At 55.5% G+C, this 16,666-nt stretch overlaps 1 protein-coding gene across 1 annotated transcript; it reads left to right on the top strand.

Annotated features, from left to right (window-relative positions):
• The first annotated feature begins 6,230 nt into the window (after window positions 1-6,230).
• FANCE (FA complementation group E) lies at window positions 6,231-15,793 on the top strand. The gene is made up of 10 exons (XM_004590469.2): window positions 6,231-6,463; window positions 7,984-8,617; window positions 9,129-9,173; window positions 9,557-9,625; window positions 9,881-10,024; window positions 10,315-10,438; window positions 10,645-10,723; window positions 12,491-12,557; window positions 13,223-13,348; window positions 15,318-15,793. Exons 1-10 carry the CDS (start codon window positions 6,231-6,233, stop codon window positions 15,417-15,419), a joined length of 1,623 nt encoding a protein of 540 aa, XP_004590526.2. The 3' UTR covers window positions 15,420-15,793.
• Window positions 15,794-16,666: the final 873 nt, after the last annotated feature.

The following is a 16,666-nucleotide window of genomic DNA, read 5'->3' as shown; positions in this document are numbered from 1 at the left end:
TTCAAGGGTGGCAGGGGAGGGTGTCCAGAGGGATTGCCAGGCTTGGATGTTCAGTGGGAGCCCGATTGACCACGGCGGTTGTGGGAATGCCTCAGCTGCCTGCAGGAACGGAGACGCCTCAAAAAGACGTTTCACGTGTTTGCCACCCTTTCCTCCTGCTCATTCTCCAAGAAGAAAGATGATCTTACAGAAGCCAGACCCAAGTTATTCACCAACCCCTCCTGTAGCTAAAGTGTCTGGGGTCCAGCCCTTGGAGTGGGAAACTTTCAGCAGATTCTTTTATCTTTTTAAATTCTTTTGATTGGAAAGGCAGATTTACGCAGAGGAGACGCAGAGAGAAAGATGTTCCATCCTCTGCTACATTCCCCATATGGCTGCAACAGCTGGAGCTGATCTGATCCGAAGTTAGGGACCAAGAGCTTCTCCCAGGTCTCCCACACGGGTTCAGGGTCCCAAGGCTTTGGGCTGTCTTCAACTGCTTTCCCAGGCCACAAGCAGGGAGCTGGAAGGGAAGTGGGACAGCCGGGACATGAACTGGTGCCCATATGGGATGCCTGTGCTTGCGGGCTGAAGATTAGCCAATTGAGCCATCACACTGACCCCACTGCACCAGTTCTTTAGCCCGCCACAACCCAGCCACGAGGCCATCCCTCAGAACAGAGAGCATTGCTCTGACTTGGTTATGAAGCCACATTTTCAGGTGATCCACTACCCGCCTCCCTGGTGGTACAGTGTTTACGACGCCTTCTGGGACACATGCATCCAAGGCTGGAGCCCCTGGGTTTGTGTCCTGGCTCCACCTGCAATTCCAGCTTCCTGCTAAGGTGCAGCCTCGGAGGCATCGGGTCCATGCCACCTACATGCCGGCCTGGATGAAATGTCTGGTGTCTGTCTTTGGCCTGGCACAAATCCTGGCAGTTGTGTGCATTCTGTTTCTCTCTTGTCATATCTTTCTGCCTTTCAAATGAAATGAAAAGATAGGGTCTGGCACGATAGCCTAGTGTCTAAAATCCTTGCCTTGCATATGCCAGGATACTATTCAGGTGCTGGTTCATGTCCCAGCTGCTCCACTTCCCATCCAGCTCCCTGCTTGTGGCCTGGGAAAGCGGTAGAGGACGGCCCAAAGCCTTAGGGCCCTGCACATGCGTGGGGGACCTGGAAGAAGCTCCTGGCTCCTGGCTTCAGATTCAGCTCTGGCCATTGTGCCTATTTTGGGAGTAGATCACCAGTGGGTGGAAGATCTTTCTCTCTGTTTCTCCTTCTCTCTGTAAATCTGACTTTCCAATTAAAAAATTGGAAAGATAGATTTTTACAAATGAGTTACAAGGAGGAAAGGAGGGTGCTTGGGTCACGGCTGTCCAGGTGGACCTGCGTGAGCTACGGGTTTCCTTAAGGCACTTTACTGCCATCTGCTGGAGGGTGGTGGAGATCAATGTAGCCTCTACACTAGATACAGTGCACTTGTACTGTGCACAACCTGCCCAAACTCAAGCGCTGCTCGTTTCTGGAGTGACACATCTGTAAGGGGGGTGGCCTTCTCTTCTGGCCTCACCTAGCTGAATCTAATGCTGGTTCTTCACGTGGATGGTAGCCCCTGCCCTCAAATGTGATTGTGGTGTGCCTGATTTTGATATCCCCAGAAAATCATCAAGTCTGAAGTCAGTGGTAAAGCATAAAGGTGGTTTATTCAGGTTAGCCTAGGTCTCCCAGCCACCTCCCCCAGCCCAACAGGGCCGGGCGGGGGAGGGGCAGCCGCAGCCCAGGCTGCTGCAGGATCCGCAGGGAGGGCAAAAAGAGAGAGAGAGCCAGAGCCCCCCAGTTGAACAGCCCAGCATTCTTATACATTTTAGGCTATTAATTATACAGTCATGATTTAGCAGGCTTCTATTGGTGGATTTGAAACTAGCAACTTTCGAAAAGTACAAATCGATGAGCTATAGGGCGGTGAATCTTATCAAACACCAGGTACCTCCTTTCTGAGGAGTGGTCTGCCTACGTGACCTGCCAGGTGTCCTGCTGGGTGTCACGTAGACTGTCAGGCCTGGAGTTCACACAGCCCCCAGCCAAGCAAGTAAGGCAGAATCATAAAAGCAGAAAACATCTAGGTTCTTCAATTGCATCTACCGGCACCAGCATCCTGCTAAGACCCAGGCCTTGCCCTCCCCCCCACCTGGCCCGCGAGTATGCAGCTGACCTCCAGGAGCGGGGAGCACAGCAGGGATAAGGGACACAGGAGGCCACTGGTCACGGCATCTAATAAATGCTGTGATCAATGTGGACCCTGTTATGATGCCTGTGTCAGCACTGAGTGGGGAGACTGAAGCACCTTTATGCCACTTGTAGCTGCCTTTTTTTCTTAAATATATATATTTTTAATTTGAAAGTCAAAGTTACACAGTGAAAAGAAGAGACACAGAGAGAGAGAGATTTCATCCACTGGTTCACTCCCCAGCTGGCCGCAACAGCAGGAGCTGAGCTGGTCCAAAGCCAGGAGCCTTTTCTGGGTCTCCCACTTGGGCCATCCTCCATGGTTTTTCCAGGCCATTAGCAGGGAGCTACATCAGAAGTGGAGCAGTCGGGACTTGAAGTGGAGCCTATATGGGATGCTGCTGCTGCAGGTGGAGGCTTAGCATGCTATGCCATCACATCAGCCCCAAACTGCCCTCTTATATGTGCGCCCTGGGTTTCCCTGCTCCTGGGGTGACTGGGGTTGAAGCTGATGGACATTCACTACTTCCCCTCTCTCATCCCAGGTGCTGGGATTCTGAGGGAGCCCGTCAGGCGATGATGTGTTCTGCATGGACTATGCCCTGACCAGGACTTTTTGGGGCTCAGGACTCCTGTTGGCCTCAGCAAAATTCTGCCACAGTCAATATCAGCTTGTACCCTCTGGGGGAAGGAGTGTTAAGCCATAGATTTTTCTTTGGGGGGTGCTGAATGGGGAGCAGGAGTACGGGTCCTCCACCCCTGCGCCCTGCTGCAGAGACCCAGCTGGGGACCCGGGGCAGGTGGGAGGCCCCCAGTAAGGAAGTGTTCTTGCCAGGGCCTTGACTGCTAAGGGTCCCCTTTTGTACAAAGATGCTGATTGGTCCACCATGTCCCTGGCCTGCCTGGGATTGGTCAGCCATGCCGCATCTTTTGGTGATGGCAAAGTAGGCTTCCGTTAGCTGGGTGGTGGCCAGTTCACTCAGGACCTGGGGTCCCTGGAAGAATCCTCAAGACCAGACCCACATCACACGATGTCATTGAAGAGCCTGGAAGTTTTCTGCCCTTTGTGATCTCGCCTTGATGGCTTGGCTGGGGGCTGTGTGGATTCTAGGCCTGACACCCAGCAGGACACCTGGCAGGTCACGTAGGCAGACCACTCCTCAGGAAGGAGGTACCTGGTGTTTGATAAGATCCACCGCCCTATAGCTCATCGATTTGTACTTTTAGAAAGTTGCTAGTTTCAAACCCACCAATAGAAGCCTGCTAGATCATGACTGTATAATTAATAGCCTGAAATGTATAAAAACTGGGGAGCTTGGGCTCTCTGGGGCTTGCGGACTTGCTGCGGATCCTGCAGCGGCTCCCCTCCCCCGCCCGGCCATGCTGGGCTGGGGGAGGTGGCTGGGAGACCTAGGTTAGTTTGAATAAACCACTTTTATGCCTTAGCACCGGCTTCAGACTTGATGATTATCTGGGGATTTCAGAAACCGGCACAACATCATCTCTGTGGGGCACAACGGCCCTCGAGTGCCCCGAGGCCAAGGACCCTGCAGGGCTGGCTGGAGCTCTCTAAGCTCGAAACCAGGGCAAGGAAACTTTTCAGCGAGGAAGAGAGACAGGGATCCTGGGGGGAAACTAGGGTCTGTTAGCTTCTGGTACCTGCATTAGAGGCGCTGTAACGTGGGCTTGATCTGACTACCAGGACAGACCCTGGGAGACAGTAGGAATTGGCCCAAGAAATTGGGTTCCTGCCACCCACTAGTTTGAGTTCCCAGGCGTTGCAGGAGGTATAGGGGTTGAACCATTGGATAGGGGGGTGTTCTCTCAAAACATTTTTGGTTTTTAAGATTTATTTTATTTGGGGGACCCGGTGCAGTAGCCTTGTAGCTAAAGTCCTCACCTTGAACGTGCCAGAATCCCATACGGGCACTGGTTCTAATCCCGGCAGCCCTGCTTTCCATCCAGTTCCCTGCCTGTGGCCTGGAAAAGCAGTTGAGGATGGCCCAAAGTCTTAGGACCCTGTACCTGCGTGGGAGATCCGGAAGAAGCTCCTGGCTCCTGACTTTGGATTGGCTCAGTATTGGCTATTGCGGCTGCTTGCAGAGTGAAGCAGCAGACGCAAGATCTTGCTCTCTGTCTCCTTTTCTCTGTATATCTGACCTTGCAATAAAAATAAAAGCTCTGAGGAATCCACCATGGTGGGAGGGTTTGGGGAGGGGTGGGGAGAACCCAAGTATCTATGTAATTGTGTCACATAATACAATGTAATTACTGAAGTTAAACAATAAATAATTTAAAAAAAAAAGCTTGATATATCATAGACATAAAAAAAATTAAAAAAAAAATAAAAAAAAATAAAAGCTCTGGGCTGTCCTCTACTGTTCTCCCAGACCACAAGCAGGGAGCTAGATGGGAAGTGGAATCAGATTTGCAGAGAGATGGAGAGACAAAGGGATCTTCCATCCACTGGCTCATTCCCCAAGTGGCTGCCACTGTAGGAGCTGAGCCAATCCAGAGCAAGGAGCCATGAGCCTCCTCTGGGTCTCCCACACAGGCGCAGGGTCCCAAAGCTTTTGGCCGTCCTCCACTGTTTTCCCTGGGAGCTAGTTGGGAAGTGAAGCAGCCAGGACACGAGCTAGCACCCATACGGGATCCCGGCGGGTGCAAGGCAAGGACTTAGCCACTAGGCTACTAAGCTGGGCCTTTCTCTCAAAACTTTTTAAAAAGATTTATTTGGGAAGTCAAGAGTTGTAGAACGAGAGAGAATCTTCTATCTGCTGGTTCACTCTCTAGATGGCTCAGAGGGGAAGCAAGGGGTCAACAGCTTCATCCTCCATCCTACGTAAGCGGCAAGGGCCTGAACACTTGGACCATCTTTTTTCTGTCCCCCACCCCCCGCCATTAGCAGGGAGCTGGACCGGAAATGGAGCAATAGGGACCTGAACCAGCTTCCATATGGGTGAAGGCTACCACAGTAACCAGAGAAGGATGGAGTGTGCCTCCAACCAGACCCGGATGGCAGAATTCTGGCAGGCCCCTCAGGCGGTGAGACCATCGCTGCACCAATGAGGGGCACAGACCCATATCCCCCACCAATAAGGGCCGAGGCGACCCCTGTTTTGGCTTCCATGTCAAGGAGAGTTTAAAAAGCCCTCCCGCGTCTCTTCCACACTCTTCTTCCCTGCAGCTCACTCCTTCACATCTGTCTTTCTGCTGCATGGGGAAGGGAACCCCTTTATTTCCCTGAAATAAAGGCCATCTAAATTCCTTTCATGTATTTGGCTGAGTTATTCTTTCCCTGGTGGTCGGCGAATCTAACATGTTGGCAAGCGTCGAATCTAACAATGGGGATGCCAGCATTGCAGGCAGTGGCTTAAGCTACTACACCACAACCCAGAACCCTCCCCCTCCATTTTAATTAAATAGCTTTGACCGTGTCAATGTCATTGAGCTTCACTACAACCCCATTCTCAGGGATATCAGTACATCTACTAATATTTCTGAGGAAATGGAAACCGAAATGTTGGCCTGCAGAAAGTTGAGCAGGCTGGTAAATCGTGGTCAAGTTTTATCACAAAGCCTACAATCTCCAGGCAACCTGGGCGTTAGCTACAATTGAAATACAGTGATGACCCGTGAAAGCCATTGGGTTTAGTACTTCAGGAAGTGAGGGAGAAACACGCTTAGGATCAGACCGGGAATCCGCCTCTACGAAGCCCCGCCCACTTCCAGCTCTGCTGCCTGGCCCCGCCCCCGACACGCCCTCCGTCCTAGCCCCGCCTCACCCTTTGGCCGGGACGGTCCTTGACTCCGCCTTTTCCGGCCTACCCTCGCGCCCCGCCTCCCGCTCAGGCCCCGCCCCCCTGCTGCCACTCATCCTTTCCCGGTAGCCGGCAGTGGCGGGCTGAGGAGGGAACCGGGCGCTGAGGCGTGCACCACCCCAAACTACTGCTCTCCCAGATCACAAGAAGGGAGCTAGATGGGGAGTCCTTGAGGCCCCCCAAAGCAGAGAGGTTTTCGGGATGGAGGCCCCTCGGGCTGAGGGCGCGGAGTCGGCACCCTGGGAGCACCTGGAGGGTCCCGAGCGTCTTTTGCTGCAGGCGCTGCAGGCGGGGCCCGAGGGGGCGCGGCGCGGCCTCGGGGTGCTGCGGGCGCTGGGCAGGCGCGGCCGGGAGCCCCTCTGCTGGGGCCGCTTTCTCGAGGCTCTGTGCCGGGAAGAGCCGGTGGTGCAGGGGCCTGACGGCCGCCTGGAAGTGTAAGTGCCTCACGGCCTCGGGAGGCGGGGAGTGTGGCGCCTTCTGAGAGCCGCGGGGATAGGAGGGCTTGGAGGGGACGAGGACGGTCGAGGAGGTGCCTGGAGGGGTGAGGAGGGGCCAGGAGGGTGAGGAGAGGTCTGGAGGGGTGAGGAGGGGCCTGAAGGGGGTGAGGAGGGGTCTGGAGGGGCCAGGAGTGGGCATGAAGGACACCCAGCAGCCGCGGGAGGGAACACGGGGTTTCTGGAGGTGGCAGATCGATGGATCATGTGTTTCCTTCTCTAAAAAGGCGGCACATCTACAGGTTAGCGTTTGTTCATGGTAAAATGCACAGAAATGGTTCAGACAGTTCAGTGGAATCAGCAGCTATGCAGGGTGGCTCCAACCAATCCCCTTTGAAACATAATCGCTTTAAGGCAAGATCACTTTCCTTAACAGGATGGAATCTAACTTCCAGTTTTCTGGATAATACTGATTTTTTTTAAATGATTTACTTACTTATTTTGAGATGTATTTATTTTTATTGGGAAGGCAGATTTACAGAGAGGAGAGACAGAAAGAGCTTCCACCCACTAGTTCACTTCCCAAATGGCTGCAATGGCTATGGAGTTGCACCTGCACCAACCTAAAACCAGGAGCTTCTCTCTGGTCTCCCTTGTGAGTGCAGAGTCCCAAGGACTTGGACCATCTTGTGTTGCTTTCCCAGGTCACAAGCAAGGGAGCTGGATGGGAAGTGGAGCAGCTGGGACCTGAACCAGTGTCCATATGGAGTGTCGGTGCCTGTAGGTAGAGGATTAGCTGGTTGAGCCATGCACTGGCTCCTTATTTAAAGTCACTTATAGAGAGGGAAAGACAGATCTTTCAGCCACTGGGTCACTCCCCACGTAGCCAGACCCATAGGCCAGGAGCTTCATCAGCTCTCCCACATGAGCAAAATTCCAAATGGAGAAAGAGAGACACGGAGGGATCTTCCATCCTCTGGTTCACTCCCCAAGCAGCTGCAGTGGCCAGGACTGACTGGGCCAGGCCAAAGCCAAGAGTCCAGAGCTTCTAGCTCTCCTACACAGGTGTCAGGGCCTGAGTTCTTGGGCCATCTGCTGCTGCTTTCCCAGGCTGTTAACAGGGAGCTGGATCCAGAGTGGAGCAGCCAGGACATGAACCGGCACCCATATGGGATGCCAGCATTGCAGGCTGAAGCACAGCTTGCTGTGTACCACAATGCTGGTTCCTTGAGGGGTTTTTTTTCCCTCCCCCAATACCTCTGGTGGGAACCAGCTGCTCCCACGAACAGAAATGCTGCTTGACCACGTTCCCATGACTAGTGTAGTTGAGGACAATACACAGAAAGTGGCAAAGGAGCAGCTGAAACGTGTCAGCAAGGTGAGGGCTGGGTGGGTAATGGATGCTCAGGCCTCTTGATTAACACTGAAGCTGTCGTCAGGAGAGTCAGCCAGCGCTGCCTGCCAGTCTTGGTGATCCCCACCCTTGGCTTCTCACTGCTTACTCTCCAACTGCTCCCCAGGAAACCACTGTTGCTGCGGTTGCCCCAATTATGCCAGAGGAACCTGCTGTGCCTGCTGATGGCCATGAGACCAGCGCTGCCTGAAAGCGGACTTCTCTCGGTGCTGAAGATAGTTGGGCAAGCTTCGGGCTCGGAGTCTGATGCCTGGCTCGGGGCCCTGGGGGAACTGCTGCGGAGGGATGCCGGGCCCCCGCTCCAGGCAGCCTGCCCACTGTCTGAAAGATGCCAGCAACAGCTCCGAGGTCTGTGCAGGCGGCTGGGGCAAGGTGGCCGGGGGCTGAAGTCGCCCCGGGTACCAGACCCTGAGCAGGGAGAAGTGGAAGAGGACGCGGGTTCCCAGAGGCCACGTGGGATACGCAGGAAGGAACCCGAGGGAGAGCCTTCCACAGCTGATGGGGAGAGGACCCCGAAAAGGTTCCGTTGTTCAGAATGGGAAGACGAGGAAGAGGTGATGGTTCAGGAGGAGGAGAAAGGAGGTTCTGAACGGACATCACCAGAATCCCTGGCAGATGAAGGAGCCACGGTGTCCGTTGAGGATGACCATGTCGTGGGTGTTGAGAGCAATGAGGCTGGCCGGAGACTGGAGGCCGCCCAGGGCCCTGCAGAGAGCTTAGAGTTACCCAAAGCTATCCAGGTACTCCTGGGTGGTGGTGGTGAGGGGACGGAGACTGGGCTCGGAGGGACCCCTCAAAACTGGGGTAGCTGTTTCCCAGTGGGCTGAGTGGTCTGTGGAGCCGAGGCAGGTGCTAGGGGTGGAGGGCATCCAGTTGCTGCTCCACACACAAGGAGGGGGTGAGGAAAGGGGCCGTTAAGACCCACATCCAGATGAGGGAGAGGTTCTGGAACTGGCCCCACTGCCCCATCCTATAGGGGTGGAGGAAATGATGCCGGCCCCTGCCTGCCCTGCCATCCCCAGGCCTCGCTCCTCCCCATAACGGTTGGGCGCACAGGAGACACGTCCAGTCGGCCTTGCCTATTTGGGATTCTTGGTCACGTTTTCAGACACAGGCTTCACAGTCTTGCTCTTTTGAGTCGTCTTTGCCCACTGGCTCCCACCGAAGGGCGGAGGGTGGCAGGGAAGGGAGCCAGGCCTAGGGCATCACGCTAGGATAGGGGCTTGGCATTGACTGGGCTCTCCTCCACAGGACCAGCTTCCCAGGCTGCAACAGCTGCTCAAGACCCTTGGGAAGGTGACTGGCCCTGCCCTGCTCATTGTTTGCTTCCTTCTGCTCCTGCCCAGGCCTCAGCTGTGCCTGCAGAGACCTGCCACTGTGAGGCAGGGACTGGCCTGGGCAGAGGCAGGGTTGGAGGGCTATCGTCAGGCAAGGGCGTCATGGTATGACCATCCCATGTGGACCACACTCAGCTTCACCCAGCCCCTGGGCTGCGTCTGATGCCATGAGAATGCTGTCGCAGGGGTGGCCCTGTTGGCACAACTTCTTTATGCAGCATGTGTCTCTCGCCACGTGTCACCTTCCGGGAGCTCAACCACTGCCTTTACTAACAGAAGGGGTGGCCCCAGTGACTTGCCACCCAGGCTCTGCCCACCCTGACATGAGATTTTCCTCCCCAGGGGTTGGAGGGGCTAGAAGACGCCCCCCCAGTGGAGCTACAGCTGCTGCACGAATGCAGCCCCTGCCAGGTGAGTCCAGGAGGGCAGGCCAGCCTGAACTTAACACCATGCTTCCCTGCCTATTCCCATGGATGTTTCCTGACTTCATGGAAGATTTGGGGACAGGGGTTCAGGGTGGTTCCTTTTGGGCTCAGGCCCTTCTGCCAGGGCAGCTAGCTCAGCCTTTGCCCTCTCTCAGTAGGGCACCCTCGCCTGGCCCCTTTCTGTTGCCCGGTGTGCCAGGGACAGACACGGTGCTCCCACACCTTCCTCCCGCTGTTGCAGATGGAGCTGCTGTGTGCCCAGCTACAGCTCCCCGAGCTCTCGGACACGGCCGTCCTGCGGCTCTGCACCTGGCTGCTGGCCCTGTCACCAGATCTTAGCCTCAGCAATGCAGCCGTGCTGATCCGGAGCCTCTTTCTGGGGAGGGTAGGTAGGCCAGGCACTCGGTGTGTCAGGGACCCTGGGGAGGGGGGTGGGTCTGGGCCCTCCGGAGGGAGTGCCAGGAAGCAAGGGGTGTCTGGGTGGTCTGTGGGAGAGAAAGGATACCCTGCTGCACCACTGCCCACCTGGTGCCCGACTTTTCTCGGAAGCTGACCAAGCTGCTTTTCGCCCCCGGGAGCTAGGGGCGGGTGGCACGTGTCTCTCCCGCCGGCTGGGTCCAAGTGGTGAGGCCTACAGAGAAACCCTGAGCCCTTTCTCTTGCCTGTTGGCTGCAGACCTTGGCCCTGACCTCCTCGGCCTCCCGCCTGCTCACAGCTGCCCTGACTGCCTTCTGTGCCAAGTACACCTACCCTTTCTGCAGAGCTCTCCTGGGCCCCATGCTCCAGGCCTCAGGCACAGGTAGTTCTAGGCCCAGTACCTGGTCTGCTGGCTCTTCCCTCTCTGCTCCTAGCAGCTTTCACCCTGGGTTGGCCCTGGGAGGAATTCAGTGAGGGAAGATGCCCGTGACTTTCCTGGTCCTGCCCCTCCATTCTGTCCCCCTGCCCCATTTTCTCCTGCCGTCTCTTCCTCCAGCCTTCTCCCCTCTGCCCTCCTCCATCCACCAGGTCTACCTCAAACAGAATTGCTGTGTTGTCTCACGAAGGACAAGTCCCTGGAGCCAGCCACGCGGGTGCTAATGCTGGAGTGAGTGCGAGCGTAACCTCCATTTTCATTCGACATTCTGGGTTTGGGGCTGGGCACCAGGCTTTGGCACAGCCGTGCATCCCTCACGGTTTCCTGGTTGTGCATTCCACCTGTGGTCCAGGTGTTGCCGGTACATGCACCTTTTTTTTTTTTTTAAAGATTTATTCATTTTATTACAGCCAGATATACACAGAGGAGGAGAGACAGAGAGGAAGATCTTCCGTCCGATGATTCACTCCCCAAGTGAGCCGCAACGGCCGGTGCGCGCCAATCCGATGCCGGGAACCAGGAACCTCTTCCAGGTCTCCCACGCGGGCGCAGTGTCCCAAGGCTTTGGGCCATCTTCGACTGCCTTCCCAGGCCACAAGCAGGGAGCTGGATGGGAAGTGGAGCTGCCGGGATTAGAACCGGCGCCCATATGGGATCCCGGGGCTTTCAAGGCGAGGACTTTGGCCACTAGGCCACTGCACGGGGCCTGGTACATGCACCTTTCAGGTCCAGTGCTGTCTGCCTCAGCGGCGTGCGCGGGCTGGTAGACGCTGCTATGGGGCTGTGAATGGCACGGCTGTTGACCACCCTGCAGTTGGACAGATGCACTTTTTTTCCTGTTTTAATTTTTAACTTTTGCTTTTGATGATGTTTACATTGTTGATCAGGGTGGGAAGGATCAAGGGTTAGGGAAAAGTGTGTGTGATCATTGTTTTCAATTTTTCTATTTCTTCTTTCTGTATCTGGGGAAGGGGAGAGACAAGAGGAGAAACCACACCCAGCCTCCCAATTGCCCCAGTACCCGGGGATGGGGAACGGCCATCCATATGGGCCCAGGTTCCAGTGTGGTGTATGCTCTGAGGGTTCTGCCCAAATGGTTTATCTAGTTTTGAAACGCTGCCAATCTCGCCGATTGAAGGATGAGGGAACCCATGAAATGTCCATTGGCTGACACATGAGCCTTAGAGCCTCCATTTACCCCAACTTTTGCTGTCATCATTTGACTGGGGTAGTGGACAGATGCACTTTCGCATCCCAGCCTTGCCAGCTGTGTAGTGAGCTCACACAGCTCACTGTCTTTCCCCATGCCTCAGTCCTCACATAGGGAATGAAAAGGAGCCTCACTTTTTGGATCCTTTTAGAGATTCAGTGTGCTAATATGTGGAATGCATGCACACTTCTTGGCGTCTAGTCAGTGCCGGAAAATTGATATTAAATTAGTGTTAAGTGTTGAAATTGGGTAAAGACACAGATACGTGAAACAGGATGATTCTATTGAACACAGACGTGGAAAACAACATGGGGCGTATGAGCTGGGAACAGCCCCTGAATCGTACTGTCCCCTGCTTATCCAGCACCTGCTCTGGGCTTTGGATTCTTAGTCTTCAAACCCAAGCCCACCCAGGAAGCCAGCATCAGCACTGTGACACCCTGGCGTTTCCAGCGAGGTGACACTGGGACAGGCTCCTCCAGGGAAGACTCCCCTGCCCCCATGCTCCTCTCCTGGGTCTCCTCACAACACAACCTCACTTCCTGGTCATCTTTAGGAGACTTTGTACCTCTCATTATCAAATCCTTATTTGCCAGCCCCTGGGCTTCTTGAGGTTGCCATCTTCCTAGGCCACGCTCAGGCTCTGCAGCAGAGGCCACTTGCCTCCAGCAGTAGGGGACTGCTGCTGCAGGGCAGCAGTGGGCTCCCCAAAAACCCCATCTGTTGGGGGCCAGAGTAGTGGACGCCCACCAGGCTCAGGCTTCACTTCCCCGGCCTTTGGTCTGCAGGCACATCTTGGATCTGCCCTGGAAGGAGGAGACATTCTTGGTGCTGCAGTCACTCTTAGAGCAACAGGTGAGCAGGTGGGGCCACGGAGGGCCAGGGGCTCCTGGGTGTCTGAGCACCTCAATGGTGGTGGGGCGTCCTCGGGATTTGCCAGGCCGGTAGCTTAGAGCTGACTCCAGGGCCCACCCAGTGCCACCTCTCACTGCCAGGACCCACCCAGTGTCACCTCTCACTGCCAGGGCCATCCAGCGTCACCCCTCACTGCCTGTGGATTTTACAGACAGGAAAGAGAGGAAGACCTTCTGTCTGCTGGTTCACTCCCCAAGTAGCCACACTGGCCAGAGCTGAGCTGATCTGAAGCCAAGAGCCAGGAGCTTCTTCTAGGTCTCCCACACGGGTACAGGGTCCCAAGGCTTTGGGCCATCCTCAACTGTTTTCCCAGGCCACAAGCAAGGAGCTGGATGGGAAGTGGAGTAACCAGGAGATGAACCAGTGCCATATGGGATCCCGGTGGATGTAAGAAGAGGATATAGCTAAGCTATATCATGCCAGACCTGCATGTCAGGTTTTATTTGATTTATCTCATTTCTCCAGTCTGCAGGGTCAAGTTTTATCTGAGCTCCACTTTACAGATTTGGAAACTGAGGCCTAGCTTGGAAGTGGTGTGTTGGGAATCTAGTCCTGGGGCTGGCAGGATGAAGAACTCAGGCCCTTCTCGTCTTCCGATGTTGCAGGTGGAGCTGACCCCCGAGAAGTTCGATGTCTTGATGGAGAAGCTCTGTAAAGAGGGGCTGGTGGCCACTGCCTCCATGGCCTACGCCAAGCTTGTGCTGACCGTGCTGACCAAGTACCAGGCCAGCGTGAGTGGGGCAGGGGCTGCCCTGGACTGGCCACGAGGGGACTTCTGTCGGGGACAAAGCCCTTAGTTCTTCACCTGGAAAACCACACGTTCAAACCCAGGCCTGGGGACTGGGCTCGCTTCCGAGTTCACCTCTCTGAGCCATGTGCTGTGTGTGAGACCATAGTGACAGAGACCATAGAGCAGGCCACTGCCCTTTGAGTGACCCTGTCGCCCAGTGCTGGCCACTCAGATGGACACAGATGATGAGCAGACACCTGTGGTGTCTAAAAGCCTAGTGGGAGGTGTACACAGGGGGTGTCCTGGCAAACAGAGGCGTCCTCCTCTTTGTGGGTGGGAGTTGGGATGGCTTCTTGACACTTGAAAGGGCCAGTGGCAGCCAAGAGCCAGAGATGGTGGCAGGGACACTGCAGGGAGTAGAGCTGTGGACATGAGAGGTCTGAGGGTAGTCGGTGGGGCAGGGTCTGAAATGGCAAGCGTGGATGGGGTAGGGGAAGAGGTTGGACTACCTGAACACTTGCCACTAATGCTTCCATGGCTCCTGCTGGCTCTCAAGCGGGGTTGAGGCCCTCACATATGCTGACTTACTCATTTGTTCTGTGTGTCAGTCCCAGGAGAGACACTATTATTCTCTCCATGGCTTAGGAGGTTGAGATTCAGAGATGTTAAAGCTACTTGCTGGGGCTGACACAGTAGTTCAACTGGCTAATCCTTAACCTGTAAGCACTGGCATCCCATGTGGGCACCAGTTTCTTGGTCCCAGCTGCTGCACTTTCCATGCAGCAGCAGAGGGTGGTCGATCCAAGGCTTTGGGACCCTGCACCCACATGAGAGACCCAGAGGAAGCTCCTGGCTCTGGGCTTCCAATCAGGTCGGCTCAGTTCCAGTCATTGCGACCACCTGAGGAGTGAACCAGCAGATACAAGATCTTTCTTTCTGTTTTTCCTTCTATCTACAAATCTGGCTTTCCAATAAAAATAATTAAATCTTAAAACAAAACAAAACAAAAAACACTTGCCCAGGGCTACCCAGCTGGAGCTAGCAACAATTTACAGAGGGCTCTGTAGGTCGTAGGTTCCTGTTTTGTTTGGGACTTGACCTTGAAGGCAGGTGTTTTTGGATATAGGCTTTTTGCCCTTTATGTCTTTTAAACGTTTCTTTCAACATTTATTTCAGAAGCAGGCAGAGATCCTCCACATGCTGGCTCACTCTCCCTCCCTCACACATCCACCACAGTTAGAGGCAGGATTGGGCCGAAGCCTGGAGTTTGGAGCTCATCCTGGGTCTCCCTTGTAAGCTGCAGGGACCCAAGTAGTTGAACTGTGAGCTGCTGCCCCCCCGGGTGCACATCAGCAGGCAGCTGGAGTTGGAAGTGGAGCTGAGATTGAACCCCACCACCCTGATGTAGGGAGTGGCTTCGTAGCCAGTGAAACCCATGCTTGCCCCATTCATGCCCCTTTTTTCTTGGAGTGGGGATGGTGACGTCACAGACCTAGATGATGCATTGCATCCACAAACATCGACACTGGAACATGCATGTGTTGCACAGGGGTTCTGGACTCTGCAGACCTTAGAAAGCAATAGTGCATCTCGGGCCTTCAGTGGGGGAGGGACTTGCGCACAGCTGCATGCAAAAGGAGTCCCATCTGTGTCAGGAGGCAGCTCAGTGCAGCACAGCCATGTAGAATGGGCGGTTTGCGAGGTGATGTGAGAGTGTGCTATGTGTGTGGGGAGGGCGGTGGGCGAGCCGCGAGCACCTGCTGACTGGTGTCAGCTCTTAGCCATGAGGACTCCTGGTCCATGGCCAGCGTGGGCTCCCTGAGAGGTGAGGAGGTGAGGTGACCTGTTGCCTCCTCTTCCCCCTCTCCTGGCCCTGGCACCCTGGCTTCCTCTGCCCCCAAGCAGGTGGACAGATCAGGGGCAGGGGTGTGTGTGGCAGGAGTTCTGACCTGCCTCTTCCTTCTTCCCAGATCACAGAGACCCAGAAGATGCGCCTGGCCCCGGCCCTGGAATCCAACACCACCTTCCTGAAGAAGTCCCTGCAGGCTGCCCTGAGACATCTGGCCCCCTGAGCACCCTCGCCGTCTCGCGGAGGACGTGACTGCTGGCACCCCTCTGCTCGGGATGAAGGCTGAGCCTGGCCATCCCAGGGACCGGCTGCCTCCCCACTTGAGGCTCCTGGGGAGTGAGAGAGCAGGGCCAGGGCCTGCTCACCAAGGAGCTGGATGAACCCTCCGTGCAAGGGCTGCTGGCCCTGCCCACTCCTCACTGCTTCTCAGGCTGCGGGGACAGAAACCCTCGCACAGGCCTAGGTGTGCCTGAAGCCGACCCAGGCTGGAGAGGCCACGTGTCATTTCTCTGACCTGTGCTCTGTACATGACTTGAATAATTTATCAAATGGTACTTAAGAAAAAGGAGGATATTCCTCAGTGTCCTATTAGAAGCTGTGCCTGCCCTACCATGAACTCAGTGTTTATTGCACCCCCAATCCCTGCTTAGCGACAGGGGCAACTTTCTCAGAGGAGGGGATAGTTGTCGAATTGTCTGCAATTCATCCAGTGTGTTATGACAGTCGGTGAGGGGTGGGGTGGAAATGGGGGAACTTAAATTTGGGAGATTCTGGAGTTGGAGAGGGTTTGGGCACATGACATGGGAGGGACCTGAAGGGCACTTGAGGCTGAGAGGAAGGGGGCCTGCTAGGCAGGGGAGAGGGGAGATTATGCTTATCTTCTATATAGTTGAAAAATATGTACCCATTTGCGAAAAAAAAAAATGCATCGAATTGAAAGACAGTAAAGGCCGGAGCTGCACCCATCAGGAGCCAGGAGCTTCTTCCAGGTCTCCCACGCGGGTGCAGAGTCCCATGGCCTTGGGCTGTCCTCTGCCCCTTTCCCAGGCCACGAACAAGGATCTGAGAGGAAGCTGAGCAGCCAGGACATAAACCCGTGTCCATATGGGATGCCGGTACTGCAGGTTGCCGGGAGTAGGGGAGCTTTACTGGCTGTGACAGGGCTCGGCCCCATCGTTTTTCAGCTGCCCAGCTCTGCCGCCCTGCAGGTGGTGAGGGTACCTGCTAGAGCAAGCAGCTGGTACGGAGGACACACGTGTGCAGACATCGGGGTGCAAGCATGCACGCTGTGGGCGGCCATCAGGGTGCTGTGGCCGGCGCGGGGCACGCCTGAGGCCCAGGCCCCGGACGCAGCCCCTTGCCTAGTGCCAGACTGGCCGCGTCCCGGCTAGGACACCTGCAGGTCCCTTGGGGTCCTCGCGCGAGCCCGGCGGCGCCCCCGCTGGCCGCGGGCGGCACTACAGCGCCGGG

The sequence above is a fragment of the Ochotona princeps genome, chromosome 1, assembly GCF_030435755.1.
Source record: "Ochotona princeps isolate mOchPri1 chromosome 1, mOchPri1.hap1, whole genome shotgun sequence".
Lineage (NCBI taxonomy): Eukaryota > Metazoa > Chordata > Mammalia > Lagomorpha > Ochotonidae > Ochotona > Ochotona princeps.
This window is presented reverse-complemented; position numbering and strand designations above follow the sequence as displayed.

Excerpts from the sequence above, each read along its gene's own strand:
- FANCE (XM_004590469.2), top strand. The coding sequence starts at position 6,231 with ATGGAGGCCCCTCGGGCTGAGGGCGCGGAGTCGGCACCCTGGGAGCAC. Across the intron at positions 6,464-7,983 it reads CCTGACGGCCGCCTGGAAGT|GAAACCACTGTTGCTGCGGT; the intron begins GTAAGTGCCTCA and ends ACTGCTCCCCAG. Across the intron at positions 8,618-9,128 it reads AGTTACCCAAAGCTATCCAG|GACCAGCTTCCCAGGCTGCA; the intron begins GTACTCCTGGGT and ends TCTCCTCCACAG.